The sequence below is a fragment of the Prosopis cineraria genome, unplaced genomic scaffold, assembly GCF_029017545.1.
Source record: "Prosopis cineraria cultivar Desert tree isolate PC_DT_omini unplaced genomic scaffold, ASM2901754v1 PC5, whole genome shotgun sequence".
NCBI lineage: Eukaryota > Viridiplantae > Streptophyta > Magnoliopsida > Fabales > Fabaceae > Prosopis > Prosopis cineraria.
In genome coordinates this window covers 30,844,200-30,868,017 of record NW_026555336.1, presented here as the reverse complement: position 1 = coordinate 30,868,017, position 23,818 = coordinate 30,844,200, and the positions used below count along the sequence as shown (strand labels likewise).

General features: G+C 33.1%; 3 protein-coding genes across 5 annotated transcripts; all 3 read left to right on the top strand.

Annotated features, from left to right (window-relative positions):
• Positions 1–392: 392 nt before the first annotated feature.
• On the top strand, positions 393–7,104 carry LOC129311133 (methionine aminopeptidase 1B, chloroplastic-like). 3 transcript variants are annotated; one of them, XM_054953165.1, is made up of 12 exons: positions 393–554; positions 753–834; positions 1,596–1,830; positions 2,461–2,622; positions 2,710–2,751; positions 3,678–3,749; positions 3,940–4,019; positions 5,451–5,548; positions 5,970–6,017; positions 6,114–6,263; positions 6,390–6,489; positions 6,686–7,104. In XM_054953165.1, exons 1-10 carry the CDS (start codon positions 425–427, stop codon positions 6,257–6,259), a joined length of 1,095 nt encoding a protein of 364 aa, XP_054809140.1. In that variant the 5' UTR covers positions 393–424; the 3' UTR covers positions 6,260–6,263; positions 6,390–6,489; positions 6,686–7,104. The 3 variants fall into 3 exon arrangements, with proteins under 3 accessions (XP_054809140.1, XP_054809139.1, XP_054809138.1); XM_054953164.1 differs by having other exon boundaries at positions 6,364–6,489; XM_054953163.1 differs by having other exon boundaries at positions 394–554; positions 6,386–6,489.
• Positions 7,105–7,241: 137 nt separating this feature from the next.
• Positions 7,242–9,611, top strand: LOC129311134 (allene oxide cyclase, chloroplastic-like). The gene is made up of 2 exons (XM_054953166.1): positions 7,242–8,239; positions 8,886–9,611. The coding sequence occupies exons 1-2, from the start codon at positions 7,831–7,833 to the stop codon at positions 9,410–9,412; spliced, it is 936 nt and encodes a 311-aa protein (XP_054809141.1). The 5' UTR covers positions 7,242–7,830; the 3' UTR covers positions 9,413–9,611.
• An 11,865-nt stretch (positions 9,612–21,476) lies between these two features.
• Positions 21,477–23,120, top strand: LOC129310347 (transcription factor HHO3-like). Its single transcript, XM_054952169.1, has 5 exons — positions 21,477–21,768; positions 21,869–22,104; positions 22,182–22,443; positions 22,535–22,611; positions 22,689–23,120. Exons 1-5 carry the CDS (start codon positions 21,651–21,653, stop codon positions 23,013–23,015), a joined length of 1,020 nt encoding a protein of 339 aa, XP_054808144.1. The 5' UTR covers positions 21,477–21,650; the 3' UTR covers positions 23,016–23,120.
• The last annotated feature ends 698 nt before the right edge of the window (positions 23,121–23,818 follow it).

Genomic DNA, 23,818 nt, shown 5'->3' with positions numbered 1-23,818 from the left:
AACTAACCTTATTTTTTCATATTTATTTCTATTAAATACTCTATAATAAATATAAAGTTACTATCAATAGAGGCACTTTAAAAAAAAGGCAATAATTACATCTTAAAAGAATAAAAATGTCTTACTTGAACATTCAACTCTTCAAAAAATGCCTTATATTTTTAAATGGAGGGAGTATCTAATATTTGATCAACCAAAAATAATAAAAATTAAGCTTTTCATGTGATGGTTCTCACTTGAAGCCCAACTTTTGTGGGCTTTCTTGAAACTGCATCTATGGGCCCAATCATTTTTGGGCCAGAACAAATCATTTACAAGTTTTCTGTATTTGTAGTGTTGTAAAAGAAAACAATTGTCAAAAAACAGATATAAATCCTCGAATCCGGACTTCATTGATTCTGTTATCTTGTCTAATCGCTCTAGAATGGCGTTCGGTGCTTCGCTTGCCCATAGTGCATTTCTGAAACATTCAGCTTTCCTTCATGGTGAAGTATTATCATCTTCATCGAGTTGTATGGGAACTTCTCTAACCTTCTCACGCTCTTCGTCCTCTGGTTCGTCACCACTTCAACTCCAAGTCTCATTCCTTTTCAGATTTTTCACGTAGTTCATTCAAATGAGAGGGCTTTGATTGAATTTTCTGTTTTACAGTACATTTATTTGGCGAGATTTCGTAATTCTTTCTTTTCATGTTTCCTGCCTTCCGGTGATTCGATAGAGGGATATCTTTTTGATTATTTTCTTTGTTCCAGCAAACCAACCTCCTTCTAAAAAACAACTAATGATTTTCTCTAAGAGGCTGTCAGGATTGGAGGAGGCGATGAGAATCAAAAGGTACAACTGCGGTAAAGTTGTACCCTGTCTGTGGTGGATTGAACTTGCATTTTCAATTTAGTAGCCAAATATCTGATGTTGAAGTTCACGGGAAAATTCTGGATGTTTAGTAAGTTGTTTGCCTTCTATGTCGGACAGTCGGCTTATTTTGGTCTTCTAAGCTGTTTAGCGAGATGCGATTCTTTTATGATTTATGCTCGATGGAAAGAATTGAGTGGGTGGCTGGTGGGAGGTGAAGTTTTTCGTTCAACTATAACTGTTTTTTTTCTTAATTCATAAATATCTTTGCATGCCGAAGGACTAAATTGATTTATTTGAATTATATACATATGGTGGTAAGCAAGCCCTCAGTAAAAGATTTCAGCAGTCATTGCACTTGATTTTATGACTGCGTGTTTTTTTGTCTTATATGTTAATAACATTCCAGGGCGTGTCCTTAAATAGAAAACAGAACATGTGGGAGGCCTCACTGTCAACCATCTATTTTCCCCTCATCCGTTTGCATCTTATATATTTTTGTCATAGAAAATCTTGAAGCATATAGAGCGAAAATAAAAAGCTTACTGCATGCTCCTGTTATATGTCCATTTACAATCAAGCCAAAGCGCCCTTTTTTTATTCCCTATTTAAAAAATGAAACTTTTGCAATTCTTTTTCTTCTTTTATCTGAATAGAAGTTGATAGTCTTAATGCTTAATGATGGAAAGAAAACATAGCAAAAGATTCCAGTAATATTTTTTCTAGCTTCATGTCATGTCTAGAGAACGTGAGCTTGGTGTTACAAAGCCTAGAAGAAGGCCTCCATTAAGGCGTGGAAAAGTGTCACCACGTCTGCCTGTCCCTAATCACATACCAAGGCCTCCTTATGTAGGTTCAGATGTACTGCCTGAAATATCCAGTGAGTATCAAATCCATGATTCTGAAGGCATTGCTTGCATGAGGGCTGCATGTGAGCTTGCTGCTCGTGTCCTAAACTATGCAGGGACTCTAGTGAGGGTAGGACTTTCTTCTTCAAACATATGTTATAAATCATGTATTTATCTGACATTCAATTTCTCTTTCATGATAGAGTTCATTTCTCAATTGCTGTAATTATCTCTCTATAAATAGGGCTTATGGACAGATTCATGAATCTGTGATGTGATATTGTGTGTCTGTGTGTATTTTAATGATTATATTTCACATATTTGCATAATCTTCCATCATCATGATCATGATATTCATGATTACTATGATATCTTCACTGCATGTTTTTAAAAGAATTTTGAGCCCTTATAAAAGAACTTGATATTACATGCCTTCACTTGGCTTTGGGGTTTAATGGAAAGTTTGAAAGCTTTTACACTTTCCAGCTGTCTGATGGCCTTTATTGGACTGTAAATTATATCAGTTATTCGATCATTTAAGACTTGAGCACTTAGCTGTAGTTCGAGGGTGAGAACTTGCAACCAAGAACATTAGGAAGTTTACTTCCATAACCTTGATCGAATGTCCTTTTTTTAGGGACAAATGGCATCTTTTCATTTTTCATTTTCATGATGTTTCCCCATCCTTCCTTATCAACTGCTTCATGGTTCACTGTGCTCTCAATTTTGTGTCTGACATTTATTTGGTTGATATTGTCAGCCTTCTGTGACAACTGATGAAATTGATAAAGCAGTCCATCAGATGATAATAGAAGCCAGTGCTTATCCCTCACCTCTTGGCTATGGTGGATTTCCAAAAAGTGTGTGCACATCAATTAATGAGTGCATGTGCCACGGAATACCTGATTCTCGGAAGCTACAGGTTTTGAAGGACTAAATTATCATATGTTTTCATCCTTAATATGCAAATAGCTCAACTGATGAGTGATAACAATAATCTTTTTTGCAGAATGGTGACATTATTAACATAGACGTGACAGTCTACCTGAATGTATGCTCCTCTATTCTTAATGATAACATATTCAGGTTTACCTGGCCTGCTTTTATCCCTAGATGAAGTTCATTCAACCAAGCGCAGCATGCAACTGGGTTTTGATATCTACTTTATTCCTGCATATCTAAAATATTTCCTTGTTTGTTTGTCATCTTACTTAATCCCTATAAATTGGGGGATTGTTTTATCACATTTTGTTCAGTTGAAGAAATGGACATCCTCTCCAACTGCATTTTTTCACTTGGCTTTGACGCAGTGCAGCTGCAATGTCTTGTGAATTCATTTTATCTTGTTCCAGAAGTTGATTAACTACTTTGTGGTTAATTAAGGAATCAATTCCCAATGCAGTGGATAAATTCAATAATTAATTAACTACTTTGTGAGTTTAGGCAAATAGAATTTGAGTTGATGTTTATGCTTCTCCTTTCCTATGAATTTTCCTTAATAAAGAAAAATTGAAAGGAAACTAAAGTAAGTATGTATAATGATCTGCACATGTCTGAGAAATATCCATATAATTTCTTTTATATCCTCTATATATCTAGCTGGTTTATGCATGTATGCTATGAATAGATTTGATCTTGAAGAACCAAATCATACGGCTTGTTACCTTCCAAACAAAATAGTATGCGTGATTAATTTTGGTCTTCAATTAAGCATTTGTTTCATAGTTTCTAGTAGTTCAAAGTTCAAACATGTTAGCCATGTTTTATTTGTATTGGTTATTGTATTGTTTATAATCATGCAAGCTATACTTAGTCTCTTCTTTTCTCCATATTAAAGATTACATAATGTTAAAAATTGCAGCACGCTGCTTACTGAACTGCCAAGGTGTATCACCGAGACAGCCATCTAATTCCGATATATTTGGCTGCTATTGTTGATGACCAAGTAATCTCATGCCCTTTTATATGCTTTCATAGGGATATCATGGAGACACATCAAAGACATTTTTTTGTGGGGAAGTCAGTGATGCAATGAAAAGCCTTGTTAAGGTGAGTGATTTGCTGCTGATCTCCATGGAGAAAAAGAAATTTTGCTAGTTTAACCTGTTGTATATTGAAAGAATATTTCTTTCTTAATGTATTATTTGTTATCTTACATATTGATTCCACAGTTAATTATGTCACTTATGGAAGTGTTTAGTTTATGAATTGGTTGTATCATTCGATCTAATATTTGCAGGTAACTGAAGAGTGCCTGGAGATGGGAATAGCTGTTTGCAAGGATGGTGCAAGTTTTAACAAAATTGGAAAGAGAATCAGGTACCGTAGATCTTAAGTGGAATTGATAGAATTGGGGTTTTAGAAGAGATATAGAGAGAAATTCTATCGAAGATAATGATGCTGGAATCTGAAAACACTACTAGCTTCTATAAAATAGGGAGAAGAGGATTCCTAATCCTATTTATAACTAAAATACAGAAGAAATATAATACACAATATAAATGACATGATAACTGATCCTAGACTCAACCTTAGTGGCGTACATGCATCCTGCAATCTGTTTGACTTGTTCGGCACCCTCTCTACTATCTTCTATCATTGTGCTGGTCATGGTATAGACTCAGGCTTGGTGGGGTATATGCATCCTACAGTCTTCTATCGTGGGTTGTTACTGAATTTATCTCTGTTTGACTATGTCAGCACCCTCTCCACTATCTTACCTCTATGTATTCGTCACACGATGGTATTTTCTCAGAAAACAAACCTGAAAGTTTGGGGAGGTATTGCTGTTAGCATTTGATCTAGTATGCACTTGGAAATTTCCCTTTTCCTTTGAAGCTTCGCTAAATGTACTTGCTAATCACTGATGGACTATTTAAAAAAGAAAACAGCTCGAGACAAAAAGGGGAAACTACATTTCATTCCTATGAACTTAGATCTCATTACAAAATTGGCACATGAACTACAAAAATTCAACACAACAACAATGACAACAAGAAGTCTTATCATCCTAGGCAGGGTCACTTGCTAAAATTTAAGCTTAAAATGTAACAAAAAAACCCCCTCAGAATATCAAACACCAAGCACAACTTGAAAGTGTTTTGTTATTCACGATCATGTGACAAATAACTAGAAATGATGAATTTATGGCATAAGGTCGCAGAATTAAATGCATGGAAGTAGAAGACAGTGCTTATTTTGGGTGATTGGTTCTCTTTTGTAGCCATTTATATTGATCGTGTACAATTGGCAGTTTGATCAATGTTATGAAAGCAATTTCAATGGAAGGAATAAAGATTTTATTAGCTATACAAGATGTTCTTAAAAGAATATAGATACCTACATGGACATTTAAATATAGTTTTGTATAAATATATGTTCTAAGTCACTACTGAGGCCAAAAGAATCAGATAATATTAAAACTATGCATAAAATTGCTAAATGTAATTGTGGATTTACTGAACATTTTAGTTTTACACTTAAATTTTTAAAGGAGTTTTAATAAAAATAAAAAGCATTTTATTGGAGTCAAATCATTGATGTGTTCTCTAAATGAAGATTTGGAAAATAAATGTGTATGACATTAGAGTTTGTACATTTATTTAGAGTTGTAGTCTTTGACATTCATATATTTATATGTAATAGTATGATTTTAATTTGAATGAGTTGGTCATGTGATCTGCAAAACATAATAATTTCTATAGATTTTGACTTTTTTTTTCTTCCTTTACTTGTGAGACGTTATTACAGTGAACATGCTGAAAAGTATGGCTTTGGTGTAGTGGAACGTTTTGTCGGGCATGGTGTAGGAGCAGTGTTCCATTCAGAGCCAATAATCCTACATCACCGTAAGTTGCCTTTTAAATGTGACATTTTCCTTATATTGCCTTTACTGTACCATAAGCCAATGTTGACTTCGCTTTAATAATAGAGTATATATTGGGGTACCTAGATGTATATTAGTGAACTTCAAGTAGGAAAATATTTCTATTTTTACACTGAGTACCAGGCCGTTACCTTTAAAAGTTTTTTGTTGATTGTTACGGCTGAAAGATCAGTAAAACTGCTTGTGTTTACTGATTCTTGTCCTCTTTTCAAGTGAGTGCTCGAATCTCATGAGAACCAAGACAACCCTTGTATATTGCTTTCCTTGGCCTTGGCCCCCCTCTCCCCCTTTTCTTTCCAACATTTTGTTTATTGGAGGTAGGTCAGGAGGTGGGAGAAGCGGTTTTATATTATAAAAATAAAATTCTGTTTGATGCTTGACAGGTAATGACAATCCTGGTATCATGGTTGAAGGTCAAACATTTACAATTGGTAAGTTTATACAGGCTGCTTCTCTCTATTGGTCAAGCTGGGTTTAAAATCCTTGGATCTCACATTTTCACCCTTAAAATTCAACTTCTAATACAGAGCCCATTCTTACAATGGGAAGCACCGAGTGCATTACATGGCCGGACAACTGGACAGCCGTAACAAAAGATGGTAGTCCCGCTGCACAGTTTGAGCATACCATTTTGATAACTGGCTTTGGAGCTGAAATTTTGACAACGTGTTGATGAGGTAACTTTTTCCCCCACCAAAGATCGTGTCACTTCTAAAGTCTTGAAATTATGTATACTTACAAGTTGTAAAATTTGTGTTCTTCGCTCTGCCACTGGAGAAATTTACATGAAATTATGCAGACAGGCGAAGAGCCCCGAGAACTTGAATGCCACTATCTCTTTAGAATCTCAATATTGAAGGCTCTCACAGTGGAGATGTGATATGGATATAGAGAGATTCGATGGTACGTGTTTCCAATAGCATATTAAAAAAAAAAATTGTTATGTACACTCTTTTCACACGTAAAGTTAGTGCAGAGAATTAATAAAAACTCATTACAATAGATTTATCAGTGGATTCTGCCACTCAAAAAATCCTCATTTATGAGTTATTGACTTTTTTTGGCACTAGAGTTATTTGACTTTTTGTACCCATCCTAGGTGCAAAGACAAGTATGAAGTTTCTGCTATACACCAAGTCAAAGCTATTACCATAAAGCGGTCGGTTGTACCAGCCTAAAAAAAAAATAATTGTGGAATTGTAATAGGAGTTAGCAATACAATGCGGGCATGAACTATGTGTCTGATTTGGCATTTGAAGGTCCTGGGAAGACTTCTTAGGATGAGAATTTTAAAAGGTTTCTGGAGATAGGCCACGGAATACTAGATGAAGCTGAGCCGGATGCGCCTTTTCCAATAACTTTTAATCTCAGTTCGTTGACAAAAGTGAGTTTTCATGTGGTGTCTAACCTATATATATTAATATTGTAATATATTGTTCACGAATGTTAATCCCTGGGCCATCTCAAAAGAAAAATGTACATGGATGCATGGAGTGAATATATTTAGTTTTTCTTAAATCTTCCCTTTTCCTAATTGAATCTATTGTTGAAATTGTCACTGGTTCATTTCTGTCTGAAGTTATTCATCATCACTTTCCTAGAACTGCTAATTTTCTTACCTGAAATACAACTGCAAAGGTCAATTGCTTGATTATTTTATCTGAATTTGTTATGAATTATTTTTTAGTTTTAATTAAAAACATTTGGACTGTCTATATTTGACTGGACGATTAACCTTGAAGTAGCCCATTGTTTTATCTATCACTGTGACAATTCAAATTTAGTAAAGTAGGGATCACCTGAAAATAAGATAATATTATATCTTGTCAAGTTGTTGGAAGTGATGAGTAAAATGTCTCGACTTGTAGATTCTCTTATTATAAAGTAAAAAATTTCGACTTGGCAACTTGATACCTTCCTGGTAGCAAATTCATGTGATGTCTCCCTTTTTTTTTTTTTTTTTTTTCAACCAACAAATTCATGTGATGTCTAACCTATAATATATTATTGATACAGACTAGCAGCCACTATAACCAAGATTCTTCCGCCATACAAATTTTTTAATGATAGGTTTATAATTTTCAAGTAAATGCTGCCACGTCCCTGTATAGTGTATACCCAAAAACGAAAAACGTATATTGTCAATTATTTTTTTCAGGGTGAAAATGACTTGTTGAGATGAAAAATTCAAATCAGAAGAAGGGAAAAAGTAAATGAAAAGGAAAAGGTAAACATGAAGGTTCCATGTCTTGTCCGACGCCTACCTTTTCATACCATGTCCATGTACTATTAATTTCATACCTGACTGGACATCCACGTGGGATAAATACGAATTTTTCTAATGATTTCCCATTTATAAATATGAAATCTTGCTTTGAATCCACCATAGTTCCTCCATCATCACCATCCATGGCTTCCACTGGTTCTCTGAAAATGGTCTCTTCTCTCAGAATCTCCCACCCCACTTCTTCTTCCTCTTCTCGTTCCAAAAACCAAGTGGGTTGTAATCTATTTCAGTCTTGCCCCAACCAAAGCTTGAAATTCTCAACCAGCCATCAAGTATCTCCATCCTTGAGAAGTTCATACAACTCCAAAATCTCAGCATTTTTCTTCAACAAGCCCAAGGAGCAGCAGCAAGATTCTTCAAAGCCGAGTAAGTTCTTCTCTCACCCTTTTCCCTTGGCTAGGATCATCCACTACCTAGAGGATCAAATCTGCATGAAAAAAGTTTCGGAAAACATAGTTTTTGTTCCCTGGAGTTATGATGAACTCATGCCAGTATCCCTATAATTTTTCATTACGGGTAACAAAACACCATTGTCACACAACTACTTAAATGACACGTCATCACGAAGATCTTAACCAAAAGTTGACCATAATTATAAGAACTGATTCCTTAATGGAAAAAGAATAGGACCTTGATCCAAATTGGCTAAAATTGGACCAAAAACTGTTTTTTTTTTTTGAACTTTCTTCTTCCTTGGAGTTTTGATCAACTTATGCCAACGTTCCTATGTAGTTTTTTCATTAAGGAATTAATGCCTTGAGTTGTGGTCAACTTTGATCAAAGTCCTCACAGTTCACAAAACATCACTGCCACATAACTATACATGGGACATGTCATCACTAGAGACCTTAATTAAAGTTGACCATAATTATAAGGACTAATTCCTTAATGAAAAAAAGTATAGGACCTTGACCCCAATAGGCTAAAATTGGACCTAAAACATGTTTTTTAAACATTACTGGGTAGCACAGCATTCCTGATTGAGTGATGAATTGAATGATGAATGGTTCAGGCGGCAAGATTCAAGAACTCTGTGTGTATGAGATCAATGAACGTGACAGAGGCAGCCCAGCATACCTGAGGCTAAGTGGGAAGACAGAGAACTCCTTGGGAGACTTAGTGCCATTCAGCAACAAGCTCTACTCTGGAGACTTGCAGAAGAGGATAGGCATTACATCAGGTCTGTGTGTGCTCATACAACATGTTCCTGACAAGAAAGGAGACAGATATGAGGCCATTTACAGCTTCTACTTTGGGGACTATGGCCATATCTCAATTCAAGGACCTTATCTGACATACCAAGACACAGTTCTGGCTGTGACAGGAGGGTCTGGAATATTTGAAGGAGTTCAGGGACATGTGAAGCTTCACCAGATTGTGTTCCCTTTCAAGCTTTTCTACACTTTCTCTTTGAAGGGCATTGCTGACTTGCCTGATGAGCTTACTGGCAAGGCTGTGATTCCTTCCCCAACTGTTGAGCCTTCTCCATCTGCTAAGGCCACCCTGCCCCATGCTGCTATCCCTAACTTTACCACCTGATTTTATTCTAGTTGACTGGGTCAAATTCAAATATTGTCAGGTATAATTGTGGGTAGCTTTTCCAAAGAAATTTTCTTGCATTCACACGGACTTGAACTTGAGAATTTTCACTTAAGGGATCATAGATTATTGTTATTATTATTGTCTTTATTATTTCCTTTGAGCTTTGAGTCTAATGAAATGATGGTCATTCATTCTAGTATGATAATTTTTCTCCCACTTCATTTCTCGATGCAATACGTGGAACTAGAACAGAAAAGGAGAAGCATAAAAGAATACAAACAATATAGTTAATTGTAATTCTTTGACTTATACATATAGAAAAGTTAGAATAGGAGAGAAATGAGAGTGTTGAAATGGATGTGTAGGTATATATGAAAAGATAAAATTCAAAATGAATATATAAAAAAAAAGTGTGACATCTATTGAGCAAAAATGATAAAAAATCATTTGCGATAATTTGAATATGTACAAAGAAGGCCATGACAAACACCGTAACGAGAAGAGTGGACAAATAATCTTGAATTATGTAAAGAGGGATAGATATAAAGATCAAAGAAAATATAAATGGAAGTGATTCAATGAGACTTCTTGATCAACAATATTTTTAAAAACTTAATTGATGGTAGAGCATGATGACATCATACATATCTTATCTAGTGAGATAATACTTGTTATTGTTATATATATATTGGTATACATGCATACATAAATACACACACATATAAAATTAATGTAAAATTTCTAATGAATTATGCTATTCATGCCATGAATATGCGGCTTATTTCTCAAATTCTATACAACGTACCGAAGCAGTGATGAATCGCCCTGGGGGGGGGGTCTCCCTTTCATAATTTGTTATAACTTGTATATTTTTTACTTGTAGAAAGATCAAGAATTTTTATCCCCCACCCCGTTTCTTATTTTCCAATTCTTGCCTCCCAAGTAAGTAATCCTCCTGGATTGGTCCCTTACCGAAGTGATGGTGGCTTGTTATAAGAAGTCAATATTCTGTTTTGTATGCTAGAAATGGTTCATTGAATATTGTTTACAAGTTTTAATAGGAGTCCCAAAATTACATTTATGTTTTCTTAAAACTATTTAAACACTGAATGCAAAATGAATGGGGGATGTCATTTTGTGCATGTTTGGAAATCTGCTAACTTAGTCAAAACATGGCTTTGATCAAAACAACGTGGGAGTAGTTTTGTCTTGAAAGCTGCAAACCCAGGTTTTTAACAAGTTCTCAAAACACTACTTTGATCAAAGTCATGTGAGAGTAACAAGGATGGCATCTTCAAACGTGGAGGTGTGATCCCAAATGGAAATGCTAAATGGATTGCTAGTTTCTTCTACAATGTTGGCCATTTTCCTCTTGCTATTATTAATTATATGTTTGATTTTCAGTTTATCCAAAGTTCATTTGCTAAAAATTCATTTGACAAAAGTTAGTTATTATAATAAAATTTGTGTTTGATATATTTTTTTAAAAGTCAATTTAGTAAATTGAAAGTTGTTTGAATTATACAGTAAAATGTGCTTTTAAATATATAATTAATAAAAATAATATTGATTTATGATGATTTATAATTTTTGTTATACAAATGTAATATATTATAAATATTTAAAAAATGTGATAAAAATTTTGAACAACATAAAATTTGATATGTTAAAATAATAATAATAAAATATAAAGTTTGATATGTTGAAAGAAATTATATAATAAATAATTTAACATACATTAATATTAAAAATTAACATGATTAGTTGTTTAATTTATAACATATAATTTGGTTTCGAATTGAATCACGAATTCTATTCATCTTTCTATTAGAAGTCGTACTTAAAATTTTAATAGTAAAATGAAAATAATTATACAAAAATAATCTCAAGAGTAAAAAATATAAAGAATTTTTATGTAACAAAAATATAAAGAATGATTAAAAGTAGAAGAGTCTTAAAAAATTTTAAAATAACATGATCATATTAAAAATTAAAGGGATCACATTTCAAAAGTACATTATAAAAGTTTCTCCCCATAACTTTTACCAAATCTACATTCAACAACATTCACAAAATACTTTTAAAAAGTTGATTTGAAGTAAAATATGATACCCAAATGATATTTTACTTTTTAAAAGTAAGAAAGTACTTTATAAAAGTGGAATGTAAATTACCCAAATGGAGCCTAAGATCATTGCTATAATTCAAGGTTTCAACATCTTCTTAGAGACATTATTGAGTAGGCCGAAGACTGTTTTATAATAGTGTCGTTGAATTTTATGTATAGATAAGCAAATTTTTGTGTCCAACTTCTAACCCAGAATGCTAGTTTAAAAGCAGCTTTTGTGCTTTTGATTAACTACTATATTTTTGTCACAAGGTAATAGATTATATATGAAAAGATTAGGTTTTATGACTGTAATCTGATTACTTTTGTATCCTTTCCAAGGATTAATGTACCCTATATATTTCAAAGGAGGAGGAAAAAAGAAGAAGAACCTTGTTTTCAACATGTTTCCAATCAGATTGATTCCTTTTTTTTTTAAAAAAAAATATTAAAGCATGGCTGATACTCTCATATATTATCATGGATTTTCCCCCCTTATTGCGCCTAGGCAATACTATGTGAATCCGCGCTGTTTTCTTATTGTATAATCCAATTTTTTTAAAAACAATTGAAATAATTTAAGATTGTTGGCACGTGATAGCATATCCAACTAAGCAGCATTGGCCACCATTAGAACAACCAGTTGTTGTTGTCGCAGAATTGAAGATATTATTCTCCAGACAATTTAACCTCTGTTTTCTTTGGGTTGATTCTGAATGAGACAAAATATAGATACACACACACACACACACATAAACATATTGTTTTATATTTTGTTTGATTCGTCAGGTAACTCATATAATCATCACATGGGAACAGAAAATCGGTGTGCCGAACAGGGGATAATTTATAGCAATGACTTAGGGGATTGAAATGACCTTTATGATTGTGCATAAATAAAATTAATTTATTAATTTATTAAAGGATTAAGTGATAATTTTAATCCTAAATTCATTTTTAATATATTTTAAATCTTAAATAATTACACTTATAGCAATTTCAACCCCAATGTTAATTTGGAGAAACGTTCATTGTCATAGTAAAGGGGAGAGAGAGTGTGTTTTGACTTGGTATTGCCGTGGTGGCATGCCTGCCATGCAGGTTAATACTGACAGCTCACACCCTTCATCCACGTCTTGAGGGAGAGCTTGGAAGCTACCGGTCTCACACAATCATCCCTGTATTGGCTCCACATACATGGATGACCCATCGAAGTTGGGCGATCAAGTTCTAATTCTAATCTTGGCTTCAACTGTCATCAATCCTACAGTGGGAGCTTCACAAGTTGAATGAAATTTATAAGATAAAGAATTCTCCCACTCAATAAATTAGTTTTTTAGAATAGATTTTATCTTTAAATTTGTGATCGTTACATTAATATTTTTATTAAAAGTCAGTGTCATAAAAAATGCTACTCATAGAAAGTCATGACAAATAAGAAGTCGAGTGAAGTGTTGTAGAGTGATGTTATTAAAGATAATTGAATCTTAACGAGATGACATTTTCATAAGTTTTACATTAAAGTCTCACAAATTGAGTAAAATTTTATAAGTTAAGGAGCTTTTCTATTTAATAGGCTAACTAGCCTTTTAATGGCTCTTCTTTTTAAACTAATATTCATTATATCGACCACTTAACTGCATTTCAGATTAACCTGATCCTAGCACAAATCCAGCTCCAAAACCAACAAAACCTTTACAGGCAAAGAACCCCCAGATCCCTCGCTCTTTATCATCATCCTGCAATTTCTGAGAATCTAGAAACAGAGTACTAAGGTTGAAAAGAATGTTAAACTCAAGCTTGAGCATTTTAAACCCGGAATGTGTTGTCATTTTTGCTCAAATTCTGTTTTTTTTTTAAATAAATTAAAAAAAACTTGGGAATTGTGGAATGGGACCGGGGAAGCTAGAGGACGGGAGAGACTCAGCAGTGAAGAAGCCATCGGTGAGATCAAACTAAGCAAAAGATCCCGTTCGCAGAGTAATTTCACACTTCAGGTGCTTCAGAAATCTCGCTACAAATAGTCCCAATGAAGAATGAAAAGTGGGTTCACAACAGAATCACTCAACGCTATGCTCAAACACCCGATTATCGGAGCAAATAGTACCACCTTTTGGGATCGCACCGGTGAGTGAGTGAGAGAGAGAGAGAGAGAGAGAGAGAGAGAGAGATGAGGGAGGAAACATGCCACCCAGGAATGCAGAGAGCCAAAGACGCGTAGGGAGAAAAATAAAAAAATAAAAAATTCATGCCACTTGTCTGGGCTCCAACATTAGAAAAAACGACGTTTAAATCAATGGTGGTTGGTAGGAGTTAAATTGCTCAAATTTAAATATTTAAAATTTAAATTTTTCCTAAATTAGTAAATTTAAAATTTAAATTATTATTTAATTTTTTATTAAATATACTTGGAAACCTGTTTATCATAATAAGTGGTTGACTTAGGACTTGGGTAGTGGGAGTAGAATTTTTTTTGCTTTTTTGATGAGACATAAATGAAATAATTTCCACTAATAGAAAATCTTAATTTTCCCCACATATTTTATTTTCTACTTGTGCACAAATTGAAATTTAAACTTCAGCCCAACCACTCGTTTTAATAATAATGAAATATCTATTGTGTATACCAACTTGATTTGTTAAAAAAAATTAAACACCAAATTGAATATATAAAGATAAAAAAATATTTAAAATTATATAAATGATTTTAGTAAAAATCTTGAAAAATTTAAAAAGATAAAACTACTAAAAATATAAGAATTAAACATTTTGAAACAAAAGTTTCAATAAAAAAAAATCAATCACAATACTTAAATTATTCTAAAATTTCCATCCTCTTTTACTACCTTTTGTTTCAAATTTTAATGATCCCATCACCATATTCACTCTTTGCAAAAATCTACCTACTTTGTACCAAATTATACTTCAACCATACTTCATTTTTTTTTCCTCTAATGAAATCTAAACCACAACCCCTCACTTAGACATAGGTGATTGTCATCTCTCTTTCTTCTTCTTCCCCTGTTCCTCTTTTATTTGGTGCATTCAAAACTAACATATCAATGGAGGTAGATTAAAATTAAATCTATATTTACACAAAGTATCTCAAAATTTAAGGGGGCAATTGCCCACCGTCAAATGTAAGTTGTGGCTAATATAGGACTTTAAGCTAGCGAGGGTATAAATTATATTGAATGCAAGAATAATAAAAAAATAATTTAATATATGTAAAATAATTTTTTTGTAAAATAATATTAGATATGGAAAATTAAAATGATATTTTTATAAAATAATATAAATTTAAATATAATGGATTCAAATTTAAAATTCATTGGACTTAAATGAAATATAAAAGACCCATTTTTAAATTTAAATATATTTTAATTTAGATCTAGTGGGTTCAAATTTATTGAGGTAATGGGAGCAATTTCTTTTTTTAAAAAATTTCACCTTCTCCTTGCAACTTTCCCCAAGTTGACCACCTGCGTCCACCACTAAATGCAAGTAGGTTTGCCATTGATGATCATAACATTCAGCAGATTGAAACCTATAAACTAAGTTACGAATTAGTTTACAAAGTAAGAAAAGGAAGGTGCATGGCTTCTGACGAAGTCTCCAATTTAAATTCATGTGAATATAGAAAATATTTTAAAGGAATTATCTTTAATTAGAGTTGACAATGCCTGAATTTGACTCTATAATACTGAACCTCATATAGTGTATAAAAAATAATATGAAAAGAAAAAATTACCCCTAGAAATTAAAGAAGTAATAAATTCATTTTGGTTCTGTCCTTTTAATCTATATCTAGCCTTCTTGAGCTAGAAAAGATTTTTTCCCATTATATCAATGCAAAATTACAATTCTTTTTTCCCTTAAATTCACCAACAACTTAAAATAAAAATTTCCCTTATGTTAATTGTAATATCATATAAAAAATTATAAATTAATAATTCTATTAGTTTCATAATTTTTTTAATATATAAAAAGTTTAGATGAGGTGAGTCTCAGAGACTCATCGGAACCAATGAATATTTCCAAATGCAAAAAATACTTATAAATTATTGATCAACAAAATTTTCATATTGATAATGAGGTTTGAAGTTTTAACCCACGACCTATATCTTTTCCAATTGAACTAATATATGTTGATAGTTTTATTGGTTTCATAATTAATACTCCCACCGATTCCATTTATAAGGCACATTCTAGAGAGTTTATTTGATCCCATTTATAAGTTACAATGTAACTACTTAAGTAATATTTGAAATATATGTCCAAAATTACCCTTTATGAGAGAAAAAAATTAATATAATATTACTTTTAAATTTGTTATATAGTGATATATTTAAAATTTTACATACTTATTTTTTTTATATTGGTATTAATAAAATTGATAACAGTGATTTATAAAGAGGATTGGATGAATATACTTTCCTCTTGACAATGGACGTATTTCGGGCCACATTTACTCCTTTCCATTTTGTTTGGGTCATGATTATTTTGGGCCAGGTGTTCAGGATTCATTGCACTTGGCATGTCGGCTATACGCAGACTTGTATATGGGCTCCAGTTAACTGGCTCATGGGCTTAGGGTCTGAGACAGCCCAAACTAACTGTCCGTGAAATGTGGGCCGGCTGGTTTTGGTCTTTCTGTCAGCCGTTATGTTTTGGCCCAGTGCTTATTGATTATTTTCCTTTGGTGGGTTGGGAAAAGGGTTGACAAATGTATAAAAAAGGGGTTAACGAAGACTTCCTCAATGAAACTCCATTAGGCAAATCTGAGCAAAAGGCCTTTATTTTGTGTTTTTGACTTTTATTTATTATACTTTTTCAAGAAAAAATTATATTGTGATTTAAGAGTAGTTTCTTTTTTCAATGAATGTGATCGATCAGATGTTAAGCATTAGAGCTAGAGATGCAAATATGAGCCATCTAACTATAAACAACATTTGGCCAAAAAAAAAAACATAAACAACATCACAACACATAACAGTGTTGCTGCTTATTGGGTGGAAGATGTTGCTCTTCCAAGCAACATTGTATCCTTGGATGATATATATCAGTGTTGCTCTCTTTTTAGTTCTTACAGAGGTATCAATGTCCTTACCGACACATATTCTTACTACTCAGATTGTAGTGACTGCAGAGAATCTTTATGAAATGAGCTCATTCTAGTTTTATTGGCAACTCCTACATGATATTGTTGGTCAAATTTTGATATTTGTTTATGGCCTAATGTTTGTCGTTTTTGATTTGTCAGTTGTATTTCTTTTATGGGAACTTTCGATATCTCAGGCTTTTTTTTGCATATTAATCATTTTATCTTAATATATTTTGATTGATATTAAAAAAAAAAAAACTGAGCCATGCAGGTCTCAATTAAAAAGGATTTTTAGCATTATTTTTTCTTTGTTAATATCATTCAAAACAATAGTTAAGAAATATCAAACTATATCACTGCACACAATCATGGACTATTCATCGGTGATTGAAAGTAGTTCTACATTATCATGAAATAAATAAATAAATAATAATTCGTGTGAATTCATGAATTAAATAGAATATGAGTAATAATTGTTTATAAAAAAAGAACACGAAAATAATTTATTACATTGATTATGGCTTATAAAAACTATTAAATATTTTGAAGGTAAAAAATACTATTAAATAATACTTTGTCCATTCCTTAATATAAATCGTAATTTTATTTTTTTTTTAAATTTCTACATATAAGTCATAATACATATTTTTAGGTGTAGTCAATGCATGTTTTCAAAACAAAAAAAAAATCTTTATAAACAATTTTAATTTCTTAATTTCTTAGTTTTTTTTCTTTGATAACAGGGGACACACCCAAACTACGTTTGGTGTAGGTTATTACAATTAGCTAAAAGAAAAGGTCCAATGACATGAGGTGAAGAAGTAAATCTAACGAAACTAGGCTAGTGCATCTAGGTGAGTTTAGCAAGTTCATCCACTACTGCATGGCCCTCTCAATTAATGTCTTATAGAAGTCTCCCAATCTCTTTACCAAGTCTAATGAGTTTCCTCAATAAGGGTAGAATGTTGATGCAGAGGATTATAAGATTCTTGAATTAGATGAACAGCTTCAATAGAATCACTCTCCGTGATAGCTTTCCGATATCCTAAATCCCAAGTTTCCTTCAACCAGAGGAGGATGGCCCACAATTCAATTTCAAGGGCATCTTTTCTTAGAACTCCCCCACAGCCACCCATCGAGAGAGATGATGAGTAGGCTCCATCGACATTAACCAAAACCCAATCGATGGGGGGGGGGGGGATACCAAGTTTCATGTCTCAATTCCAAAATATCACCTGCAGCATTCACTTGAGCTATCCTACCTCTTTGTTGCATCATAGTTGTGGTAATAGAAGTCATCCAAGCATGCATACTGTCATTGCTCCTATTCACCTGTTCAAAGGGTCAAACGTTACGACGCTGCCATATTTGCCAATAACTCAGAAGGAAAATATTCTCCTAGTCAGGTGTCATCTTTCATCTAGCAACCTGAAGGTTCCAACAAACCTACTCTTTCCATGATGCCCTGAAGAAAGCTCCTTGATAGATAGGGGAGACAATTTTGCACCTGTATTGGAATGTTTAAGGACAATCTTGCATAACATGTAGTGTGCTTTTCGTAAAGTTAAGGCACCAAGGGCACATATCATCATTAGTCATCTTCCAACATCTTCTCACGTCGTTCGTTAGAAGTCTGTTGCAGAGAAGAAGCCATATGAAGGATTTACATCTCTAGGGTATATTCATCTTCCAAATAAGAGCCCACTTTCTATCACCTCCTTCCTGTTCTTTATAAAGATGAGAATAAGCAGATTTAGTTGAGAAATTGTCATGTTTTTCTTATTTCCATTTGACCCATTGACCATTATTAACAATTTTAGCCCCACCCTGAACCTTATTTCATGTAGCTTTAATTCTAGACTAGGTGTTAGGGCTTGATCTTGACTTCTTGATTTTAGGGAGAATGTCATTTCCATACTTGTATTTTCCCTATACAACTCTAACCCATAGGTCATCTTTTTTAGTCATTAGTTTCCAACTAAGCTCCATGAAGAGTGCTTGGTTTTGAACCTTAGCATGCTTAATGCCTAAACCTTCTTGTTTCTTACTCATCCTAATAGTATTCTAAGATACAAGATGCGTTTTTTCCTTCCCCTCAATGGAACGCTAGAAAAAGCTTCGATTGGCCCTGTCAAGAGCTTCGTATGTTTGAGCTGGTAGCAAAGCAGTTTGCGTAGTATACCTCGGGATGATAGTACTAATAACAAAGACTAGTGATGTTTGGCCAGCAAGAGAGAGGAATGTTACTTTCAAGAGGATAATCTACATTTAAATTTATCCATAATGTCAGTAAACATGTTTTTATCGATAGTCTTTGAGTCTAATTGCACTCCTAGGCATCGACCTAAGTCTGTAGTTCTAGAATAACCTAAAGCTGAACTCAACTCCTCCTGACGAACATTATGAACATTTTTGAAGAAAAATATTCTAGTTTTGGTGGCAATGACTTTCATTGCTGAGCTATTACGAAAAGTCATCAAGCAATCTTTGATAACTGTCACCTGTTCAAGTGAAGCTTTAGCAAAAAGCATAATGTCATTAGCAAAAAAATAAATGAGAAATTGGTAGTCAGGTTTCCCCCAGGTGAATGGGTCTCTATTCATCATCCTTTATTTTCTGTTGAAGAAGATGTGCAAGCCTTTCAATGCATATGACAAACAAATATGGAGATATAAGATCTCCTTGGTGAACTCCTCTAGCAGGCTTAAAGGATTCAAACTTGTCACCATTTCAAAGAAATTGTATAAAAATAGAAGTCACACAGTGGTATATAATGTCAATCACATAGAAGGTAATCGAAAGTAGACAATCAACAAAAAAATTCTAGTTTAGACAATCATAAGCCTTCTTACAATTTATTTTTATCGCCATAAATCCTTTCTTCTCTTGCATATTTCTCATAGAATGGATAACTTATCGGGCAACAATAATTTCTTAGTTCTTACCCCACCATTAACATTTAAAAATGTAATTTTCCCATGACATTTAATTGAGGGTAAGAACGAAAAGATGAAAACAATCTTTCTTATAGATTACATAGATTTTATTATTTTTAAAATTCGTGTGTATTTTAAAATTGGGACTTATATTAACCAACGGAGGTAGTAATACTTTTTTCTTGTGTGGTGTTAGCGTGTACATTAAATTCAGGAAAAAAAGTGTATACATTAAACATGGTTTATGATCAAATAATTGAAAAAAAAGGTTAATTTATTTTTTTACCTTTGAACTATTCTCATAGGAGTACCCAATATTTTAAACTATTTGTTATAATAATTTTACTCTTAAAGTAATCAAAATGTAGCATAGTTGTTTCCGACACTAAATAGCTCAATATTAATCTTTGAAAATACTAACTAAGATTTAAGTGGCAAAAAATGCCACCTATCATGCCAAGTGAATATAAGTTAAGGTACATTTTTATCTTCGAACTATTCTTCAAAAAGCACTCAATATCCTAAACTATTTATATCATAACAATTTTATCCATAGAGGAATTAAAACGTAGCAAAATGCACTTTAATTTGGATTTACTTGATATGACAAGTGACAATTTTAGTCAAATTTAAGTTTTAGTCAATACTTTTAATGATCAATGTTTAGATATTTAACATCAAGAGTAAATATGTTACATTTTAATTACCGTAGAGATGAAATTATAATAACAAATAGTTTAAAACATTAGGTATTTCTCAAAGAATGGCTTCAAAGTATGATGAGCACTGTGTGCTTATCAGCCTAAAGTTGATCTGGGTCCTTTAATTTATTTCAAAATTATCTCTGCTATTCATTTTAAATTAATTTTTAGATATTTGTAATATTGTATTTATTAAAATAAAAATTATAAAATATTTAATATTAAATCTAGGCTGTCTTAGGTGTTCATCGAGGAATGAGCACAGAGCACCAGATTACTCATCGCCCTTAATGAGATCTGGACTATTTTGACTTAAAGCTTTTTATTTTTATTTTTATTTTTATGAAATTTAAATTTAAATTTTTTTAATAAATCTATTCATAGTTGGCTTGACTATTTTAATATTATTTTTTTAAAATTTTACAAATTGACTATTTTGATGTATTTTGGATAGTATAGATATAATTTGGCTGATCTAATTTAATATTATTTTTTTATAATTTTATAAATTCAATATTTAGATGTGCTTTGAACAATATATATTTAATAAATTTTTATTTTAATAAATAGAATATTAAAATATCTAAAAAATAATTTAAAATGAACAGAAAATATCATTTTAAAATACATTGAACGGCCGAAATTAGCCTTTGACCTGATAAGCATGCAGTGCTCATCTGAATGTGATAGCTAAAAATGTACTTTAATCCAAAAATAAATTTTATGCACAAAAGATGAGAAGCTATTGCCACTCACTTTCTCCCCAGTTCTATCCACCTGAAAATCCCCCCTCTTTTGGAGAATTGGTTCCAGTGCCAATCTTGAACCGTGGAGATTTAATATAACTTTACTTTTATATTTTTAATCAATTATTATCTGAATATTAAATTTAAAATAAAGATAATATTGTAATTATCACCCTACCAACAAATAACATTTTACAAAAAAAAAAAGAATTGAATTAAAAAATGATAAATTTTGGCCATTAAAAATGACCCAAATTTCGGTATAGTTGCTCAAACTCAACATTCCATTTGTACGCGACGCCACGGCCTCGCATATTATGCTTGCCATCCGAGTCCGACCCACCTCTCTCTCTCTCTTTCACTGTCTGTCTGATAACTCTTTATTAATTTAATATATTTTTAATCTCTGTGGATGACATCTCTAAATTAAATTCCAAAGTTTATTCCTAGTTTTGATTTTGATTCTCCTTTGAGATAGCCCCCCTCACCCCCTTGTTTTTGCCTGGGTCGGATCCTTCTATGCCTGGATGCCCCCTCCTTTCCCTCTCTCTCTCTCTATATGTGTGTGTGTGTATTCCTTCTCTCTCTCTCTCTCATCCACATCCTCCACTCCTTCTTCTTCTTCACTTCTATTCTGAAAAATGCAGCCCCACTTCATGATAGGGTCCTCCGATTACGTTAAAGCATTAGAATCTGAACGTCTTAAAATCCTTGTCTTCTCCAAAGAGCTTCCTCTCTCCTTGGACCTCGTTACCCGAGGTATCCTCTTATGATTCTTTCTTTTCTCTGTGATTTCATTGCTTTCCTCAAATGCCTTTCTGGGTCTCTTTACTTTGTGTGTGTGTCTGCGTGTTTTTAGCCATTGAAGCGTTGAACTCAGAGCATAATTTGAAGGGCCAATCGGAGTGTTCGGGACAGACATCATCGCAAGGGCCTGTTCTGGAGGAGTTCATACCCATCAAGAGAAGGGAAGACGATGAAGATGAGCAACACTCTCATCATCATCATCCCACGATTAACAACTCCGATGAGACGAAATTGGATTGGCTTAGATCCGTACAACTCTGGAATATTCCTCAATCCCCAGTTCAAGAGGTATATCAATCATCTCCCGCCTGAATCTTCCCGCATAATCTGTTTTTATAATCAAATTAAGTTAACCCAAATCTCAGGATGTTCCGAGGAAGACGTCGGTGTTGGAAGTAAACAGAGATGGAGGTGCTTTCCAGCCATTTCACAGAGAAGCGAGTGTTCCAAATGCATTAACAGGCAAAGCATCCTCTTCTCCTCCTTCTCCTCCGCCGCCGCCACCACGTCCAGTCGCCGGAAGCAACAAGAAAGAAGGACAGAGTCGAAGGAAGCAACGACGATACTGGTCTCAGGAGCTGCATAAGCGCTTCGTGGACGCACTTCAACAACTCGGTGGAGCAGATTGTGAGTCTCTCTTAGTCTTAGCTCGCCAAAAGTTTGCAGCTGAATTCCTGATTAACTAACTCGTGAATATGATCATATTTTGTTTTTGCAGTTGCAACGCCGAAGCAGATTAGGGGACTCATGAAGGTCGATGGCCTCACAAACGATGAAGTGAAGAGTCATTTACAGGTAGAGGAAGAAGTAAGAGAAATAATTTTTGCGTTGATTCAAATCTAAAAGCCTGACTTTCCTGGGTTTATGGACAGAAATTTCGATTGCATACGAGGAGACCAAGCCACTTGATACAGAACAACAATGGCGACTCTCAAACGGCTCAATTTGTGTTGGTGAGGAACATTATAGTTCAACCGCCGGAACATGCGCCGCCGCTTGTGATTTATGCGCCGGTGGAGTCACATGCACCGGCGGTGGTTCCGACGAATGTTCAGAGGCAAGTACTGGATTTGGATCATTGTTGTGAACGTTCAAATTCAGAAGAAAGAGGTAATCACAGCGAAGTGGCGGATCATCCAAATTCACCAGATTCATCTTCGTCGACTTTTCATACAATCACAGATTCGCCTCGCTGTTAAATTTGAGGATGCCATTACAAAAAATAAAATAAAAAAGAAGAATAAATAGTTTTGTAACGAAATTGTAGTACAAAGTGTGGTCTGTCACATATATTCTCATCTGAATTTTTCTTTTTTTCTCTTATTCCTTGTGGATCGGGGTCAAAGTTATTATAGAGATACATGATTCACTATTGTAGCTTTGTAGGACAGTATGAAATGAATTTTTTCCCCTCGTAGGAAAATTATTTCAAACAACACTTGTTCTTGTAGTTGATTAGTGTATTTAGATTTTATTTTTGGACTTTTTTAAACTATTACTCCATCAAGGTTACAATATATGACATCTTTTAGAAACTTTGCTCTAAAATATAGATGGCATTAGATAGTTTTTATAGTTGTTATTTTTAACTATACACCTACTTTATTTTTTTTAAATGCTGCATTGAAATTTCAATTATTATTATTATTATTAAAGAATTTATATAAGATATTTAATTATATAACATGTTTAATGATGATAGAATTGGATAGATGTAAATTTGTTTCAAGAGACTAAAGTTTCACCTTAATTTTTTTTTGAGAATTGTAAAATAATTATTAATGCCCTATATTGTGCTCTAGATCATATAGTAATTAGGAAATATAATTTTTAAAAAAGTAGTAGTTGTTGTTTTAGTAAAGCTTTAAAAAAATAGAAAGAAGAAAGAAACTAAAAGTTTCTACCAGGCAATTCAAGAAAATGGATCATCTGAAATAAATGAAGATCTGTTTGATGACATAGAATTTGAGATATTTGACTAGCGAAAAAAAAAAAAAAGCAT

Coding starts and splice junctions, on each gene's coding strand:
- LOC129311133 (XM_054953165.1), top strand. CDS start 425: ATGGCGTTCGGTGCTTCGCTTGCCCATAGTGCATTTCTGAAACATTCA. Junction 555..752: donor CTCACGCTCTTCGTCCTCTG/GTTCGTCACCAC, acceptor TCTTTGTTCCAG/CAAACCAACCTCCTTCTAAA. Junction 2,752..3,677: donor ACGTGACAGTCTACCTGAAT/GTATGCTCCTCT, acceptor ATGCTTTCATAG/GGATATCATGGAGACACATC.
- LOC129311134 (XM_054953166.1), top strand. CDS start 7,831: ATGTCTTGTCCGACGCCTACCTTTTCATACCATGTCCATGTACTATTA. Junction 8,240..8,885: donor GCAAGATTCTTCAAAGCCGA/GTAAGTTCTTCT, acceptor TGAATGGTTCAG/GCGGCAAGATTCAAGAACTC.
- LOC129310347 (XM_054952169.1), top strand. CDS start 21,651: ATGCAGCCCCACTTCATGATAGGGTCCTCCGATTACGTTAAAGCATTA. Junction 21,769..21,868: donor CTTGGACCTCGTTACCCGAG/GTATCCTCTTAT, acceptor GCGTGTTTTTAG/CCATTGAAGCGTTGAACTCA. Junction 22,444..22,534: donor ACAACTCGGTGGAGCAGATT/GTGAGTCTCTCT, acceptor TTGTTTTTGCAG/TTGCAACGCCGAAGCAGATT.